Source organism: Plasmodium gonderi (genome assembly GCF_002157705.1).
Source record: "Plasmodium gonderi DNA, contig: Pgo-contig_164, whole genome shotgun sequence".
NCBI classification, from domain to species: Eukaryota; Apicomplexa; class Aconoidasida; order Haemosporida; family Plasmodiidae; genus Plasmodium; species Plasmodium gonderi.
In genome coordinates this window covers 6,560-14,063 of record NW_021629084.1, presented here as the reverse complement: position 1 = coordinate 14,063, position 7,504 = coordinate 6,560, and the positions used below count along the sequence as shown (strand labels likewise).

The following is a 7,504-nucleotide window of genomic DNA, read 5'->3' as shown; positions in this document are numbered from 1 at the left end:
TACACAAAATGAATATATCATATAGGTAAATTATAATAATAAAGTTTAATTCATATTTATCTTTTAAATAAATAATACATATAAGGATTTTTTAATTCTCTAATAAATCGTAAAAATGTTATTAAATATTTTATTAGTTAAATTACTAAAGAATGAATATAAATTAGGTTATTAATTTAAAAAAAAGTTCTATATCAATTAAATAATAAATAATATTTTCGATAAAATAAATAACACACTATATCATTTTTATAAGTATGCTTATATTCTATCTAATGTAGTTCTTATGGATAAATAAAATAAAAAATCTAATACTTTTTAAAATATTAATTGTTAAATAACTCCAAAAGTATATGAATTAATAATATATACAATTATAAAATATTAAATATAAATTGTAAAAAATAATGTAGAACAAAATGTCTACATATAAAATAATATGCTTTACTACCAGACAAAGTTAAAATATAATATATCAAATGCAGTTTTCCAACATTAAAACAGTTCATAGAAGAGGATATATAAGTATGTCAGGGTATTCTCTATACTATATAAAATAAACAATTGTTAAGTATATTCTCCTTATAATAAACTAAAATAATATAATATATATAAAAATTCATAAATCTACAAACGGAAGTTGTTATAGATACTATTGTAATAAAATAATAGCAAATATATATATATTTTATTATGTTTAATCCACACATATAAAATATATTTTATGATTCTAATATTAAATTCTAAAGCAAAAAATATTATGGATACAAAACCAATCCTAAAAATAAATATAAATACATAAAGGTATATATAAAATCTTAAATCCTAAACACTAAAACTCTTTAATTCACTCTAACAATTCAAAATCATTAACTCTAAAAACTTTTACCTACGATTATGTATTTATTAATATGAGAGTAATGTATAATACAAATGTTCTGAGGAACAATAAATTATATATATAAATGTATTATATGTTAACTAAAATCATTGATGTATTTAGAACACTAAGTATTATTTAATATAATACCATAGTATTATTAATAATTTTATGAACAAATAAAATTTTCCTTGAATTATAAGAAATATTTATGTACAAAAATAATTTAGCCGAAATTCTAAGAACTCATAATAAAACTCCATTCCCCTGCGGAATAATTACATTAAAATTTTTCTAATAAATATTAAAAGTATAACGAACATACATATTATGTCTTAAGATACAACTTTATATATGTGAAGTTCAAAAAGTGCTCCTATTAAAAAATATTTAGTTTTTTATTTAGTAAACCGTTTTAAGCAATTTCCCTAGATATATTTAGAAGTTCTAATATTTTTATTTCTATAATTTAGTACATAAATATATTTAGAGCATATGCTTGTTCTATACTACTATATATAATTTATTTTTATTAGGATATAATACAATAAAACTTAATATTTCTATTTAGGTATTGACCTTATCCTACTTACAGCTGAAAATAATAATAATAGAATATATGAAAATCAATGGAGAATTTTAGTAGGAATAATTATTTATTAATATTTAAAAGGAAAATATAGGACAATAGATGAATAATATAAGTATTTACCTAGATGATTTTTCTATATGGAATATCAATATGGGAACATATAATTTTTTGAAAGAATTATGTATTTTTATATCTTAGGAAATGTAACTGTTTATAAAAATATAAGAGAATAAAAAAAAAAAACATTCTTCTCTTCATTTTTTAATATATATTGTATTTATCCTATATTAATATGCATATATATTAATATATTATTCTATTCTATGTCCATCCAATTTATTGAGTATTATTTATGGAAATTCAATAATATGTAACAAATATACGTGTAAAATATATTATATATTGGGTTTTATCTTGTTAAGAGAACTACATATATTATATATATATATATTAATTTGGAACATATAACTAATTTTATACAATAATCGTGAAACTTTATCAATTCTATTATACAAATATAGTAGTGAAATTTTTATATAATATGCAAAAAAAAGTAATAGTCTAATATTTTATTATTATAGGATAAGGCACATTTATATAATAGTATCTGAATGAAAAATTAGAGTTTATATATAATATATAGTATAGCAACCGTATGGTAATATAGTAAAAAATTTGATTAAAATTAGTATGTATGAATCCAATAATATATATTATTTCTTTATATTTGGGCTTCACGGTTTTATTACATTGTATATTTATATATCTTTTTAAATTTGTATAATAAATAAATTATTTTTTTAAACATTTAATTTACATAAAAATTAGGCAAAATGTGCGTCAAGTTATTATGGCTTTTTTTACATAATATTTAATTGGAGTATAAAAAAAATAAAACATTTTGTTTTTTTATAAATCATTAAAGCAAAAATAATAAAAATATCATTATGTAATTAATATATTGTTAATTATATTTGAAAATAATTATTAAATCATTAATACTTATATTATATTATTTTTTGCTTATATAGAGGAATAACCATCATTACATTTTACAGATCTCCAGAAAAAAATAATTTATTTGGCACATCGGGCAAGAATAATTTGAGTTTAATAAAATGAGGAATAAATTAAAATAAAAAAATATAACAATATATTATGAAATAACATTGCTAAGCATAGTAATATATAAAAAAAAAAAAAAATAAATATACTATATACAAAATGTAGGAGTTCTTGCTTATAAGTAAATTATTTTATTGAAGCATTATATTATATAATTCAAAAAATATTAACTCATTATAAAATATATATGGACATGATATATAATATAAAATTATATATTTTAATTATTTTTTCTATGCATACGTAATATAATATTTATATGAATATTATATAAAAAATAAATGACACATTTATAATAAATATAGATATACTCAAGATAAATAATTATTTACAATGTACCATATACTAATATTAGTGTATATATAAATTAAAAATAGTTATGAAATAGTATACACTTTATTTTAATATAATTAAAATAAAATAAGATATATTATATACTTGTGTTTCTATTGCATTTTAGTAAAATGTAATGAAAATCCTAATAACGAACTTATAATATATATAATGAAAATATGCAAAACCAAAATAAAGAAATATATAAAGAAGCATGATTTATTAAGTGTGTATTTTGAACTAAAGTTTTTTGTAGATATAAGAATGTATATATTTTTAAAATCTAATTAAAGACATAAAATAAATGTTTTAAAATAAAATTATAAACCATGATTCATGTAGAATTTATTTTATTATATGTATTTGCAATGCTATAAATATAGTGTTACATATATTAAATTATTATAAATATAGTTTCTATTTTGATTTTTTATACATTTCAAAGTAGATGAATTTATTTTTTATATAATGATATGTTTTTTAATTAACATAGAGTTTCTTAGAAAGAATAATACTAACACGGTTTAAATGAATAAATAATTTAACTAAATTATGAATTTAATATAAAATATGTAGAATTAAGTATCATCATATGTGTTATTATAAGTAGTCGAATATAATATTTACTTAGATATTTTCAAGCTATTAAAATTTATTATAAAAAGTGCATAACATATTTATTTTCTTTAGAAGATAATTGTAATACGATGAATGGTACTATTTCAGAGCGAGATGACGTATGATATAAATGTTTAATAAAATAGAGCTTTATAAACATGGTTTTAGAATATTTTATTTATTAAAAATGAAAGCGAATTTGTTATTGAATAATTTTTATAATTTTTTTTTTATATATTGTGACTTTCATTTTTAGTTCAATTTTAATGGTATGTTCCACACGTGTATATATAGTTTCAACTGGAATATAGATGAACACAGATCTGAATCTGATCAAAAATTTACATTTCTTTGTAGTAATTATTTTAATGATGTAATCAAAGGTGTTGGTTCACCAACTATTTTTTCTAAATGGTGTCGAGTTCTTTGTATGTATTTAGAACATATAGAAAGTTCTAAACGTAATAATGCGCAAGAATGTTGTAAATTATTCTATTATAAACTGGAAAAAGATATAATTGATAAATTTGCAAAAGAAAAAAATATTAACGCTAAGGAATGCTATCAGAAAATGATAGATTATAAACGAGAGAACATTAATACAACCATATCTGAGATATGTAAAAATTATTCTGAACATATTGATCAAGATACATTTACAGTATTGGGATATCTGTTTGAAATATATGAATACATTGATATTTTTAAAGAAATGAAAAGAAGTGACACTCAAAAGATGAACGCTTTCCAGGAGAAAATTTTTAATTTAGCAAATTATCCTTATAATAATAAGAGCCTACTTAAGGAAGAACTGGAAAAAATTATTGATATATGTAAAGGCTATAAAATAAGGTGGACAGTACATCCTTATAATTATGCCGCAGATCGCATAACTGACAGTTGGATAAATAAAATAAGAGGTAAATTCGATGAGGAAGTCGAAAAAAGGAGTATTGAGCATGAAAAGAATATTCCTGGAATAAATGTAATAGAACCTCATGCTTTAATGAACACTGGTACAGATGTTGTATCAAACACAGGAATAGGTATAGGAATGGTTTTTATAAGTTTTTCAATATTAATTATTATGATTATTTTATATAAGGTTAAAAACAATATCAATATAACATATTTATGTTGTACTAGAATTTATCATAGAAATGATTTAAAAAAATAAATATAAATGAACATAAATAAATATATTATTTTATTTTTTCTTTAGTATACCCCTTATTTTTCATTTTTACAACCAAGATTAAGGAAATTAAGAATAACGTTTAATAAAAATAAAAAATATATTCCGGACTTTATGTATTCATTTGATGTTAAATACAAAAATTCAGTGGAACATAGTCATAAAATAGCATATAATTAATTTATCAAGAACTAATAAATGAGTAATATTAGTTCCTGCGTCCATTTTTTTTTACTTTAATGAACACTATATATCATTTGAATTTGTGGAGAAAAAAATTTAAGTATATTAATATGATATATTATGATAATATAATAAAGACCGTTTATAATATCTAGTAAAATGCCATAATATATGAAAATTTAATTTTTAATTATTACAGAAAACGGTATAATAGGAACTTTACTACACGGAAATAGAATAAATTAAATGCATATATACTATTCCCTTATTTACTGAAATCATGGTAAATTATAATAACTCTTAGAAAGTACAAGCATTGCGTGTTGAACTAACAATTAAATTCACTAAGCAAAACATTAGCCCTCAGAGGAAAAATATACTATAATATTCGAATATCATTTATCTTTTTGTAAATATATATATATATATATAATATATTAGTTGATTGAAATAAAATTAAAAACATTATGAGTGTTATACTTTATTTTTGGTGAAATTATATGTATGTAACTATTGCAAGTATTATATTGACATTTTTTTTAACCAATTTATATAATGTAAACAAAAAAAATGAATAAGGAAATGGAGATAAGAATATATTTATCACACGAATGTTTTGCAAAAAATATGTACTTGATAGCAATGTAAATGTATAAAATGTTGGATATATCTAGTGTACATAAATATGTAAAATTTTGAAAAATTAATATACATATCTATAATTTTCATGTTATAAAGAATAAATATTCTATGACCTCCAAAATAAAAAATTGGATTAATAATTGAAGAATATTAAAATTGTAAAAAAATTTTAATAATTATCTAAATTTCTATATATATATTTATAATATTGATAATCATTAAATCTTATTTTTTAATTAGAGTATATCACTCCAAAGTCTTTCAGCAAAATAAGTGAAGAAATGCAAAATTAATTTGTCAAAAAAAATGAGTATTATTTTCTTATGTTATCAATAATTTTTATATTAATTAAGGAAAATATATAGGTTAAAAAAAAATTAAGATGTTATTCATTATTTAGTTTTATAATAAAAGAATATAATTTTTAATTTTTTTTTACAAGTTTTTCAAATGTAAACCTATGGTATTATACATTATTTTTTTGGTATTTTTGGTGTATTGTACTTTTTTAAATAGTGTTTTTTGTTAATTATTCTTATATATTATATTGTTGTTTATTTAAAAATTATATATATCATGGAATCATATATTTATATATAACCTTTTTATATTTTATTAAAATATTATATCTTTAATGCTTTTTAAAACATATATCTATCCATATGCAACATTTTTTATATATATTATCTTTATATATTTTAATGATTAAAGATTATACATCGTTATAATGCCACAATAAACAGAATAAAAAATATAATAATATATATGAAAATGAAATAATAAAGAGTGTATTTATATTCTTCAATGGAAGAATGTAATTTATATACAATATGTCATTTATGCAAAACATTAAATAAGACAAATACGTAAGGCACATATTATGCATTAAGATAATATATTAAAAAAATTTCAATATTCAAATATAATTCTACTTTTATACTTATGTTTTCTTTACAAAATATATATAAATTTAAATGCACTCTTAATCTGCTTTCATTCTCTTTGTTACTCATGAAGAATAAACAAATAAGTGTTTTCTGAAGAATATCTAGTAATGACACATTAGGAAATGGGATCCAATGTAATTACTAATTATATTATTCATATTAGAAAAACATTAAAAAAATAATATATACTTTATATTATGAAACAAGCATTACATATATATATAGTACACTATTAGTAGTGCACATTTATTTAAATTTAATGTATTTTCCGTATAAACATAATACAAATTTTAAATATATATATAATTTAAATAAAATCATTATAAGTAGTGCATTCATAATATATAACTTATTTATAATAATATAATTGTAATCATAATTATATTTATTGATCGCTTAAAAATTATGGTTTTACAATTAAAGCATAAAAAATAATTATTTTCTTGGAATATATATATATAATTAAAAATAATCATTAATTTACATGTGTAACAGAAAAAAAGAAGTGCAAAAAAATATAATGAATATAATATGTTAAAATATTTTATGGATACATGAATTAATAAAACACTAAAAAGAAATTTAATATAGAACACTGATACAAGTTTTAAACAAATTGTGAGACAAAGAAAATAAAAATATATATACTAAATGTTAAAACAAAATAACCTGTAATCAAACATAATATAAAATTAAATACATTTATAGAAGAAACCTATAGTGTATAATAATAAATTGTATATTTTAATTACAAAAGGTAATTATCTTTATTTTATTTTTATGAATTTTAATAAAATAATATAATTATAAATTCACAGTAATAATAAAAAATAATATATGTTTTATATTTTCAAAATACATATATATAAATTATATAATGTGATATATTAATTACAATGTATACACTTCAATATATAATATACAAAAGTTAAAATATGCTGCAAATTAATAAAATAAAAGACTAATCGTTAAAACTAAAATCATGAACT

The 7,504-nt window shown here is 18.3% G+C and overlaps 1 protein-coding gene across 1 annotated transcript; it reads left to right on the top strand.

Moving 5' to 3' along the window:
• Positions 1-3,637: 3,637 nt before the first annotated feature.
• PGO_001565 (variable surface protein) lies at positions 3,638-4,923 on the top strand (the record flags this gene model as incomplete). The annotated part of the gene is made up of 3 exons (XM_028690969.1): positions 3,638-3,667; positions 3,805-4,653; positions 4,771-4,923. The coding sequence occupies 3 exons, from the start codon at positions 3,638-3,640 to the stop codon at positions 4,921-4,923; spliced, it is 1,032 nt and encodes a 343-aa protein (XP_028546770.1).
• Positions 4,924-7,504: the final 2,581 nt, after the last annotated feature.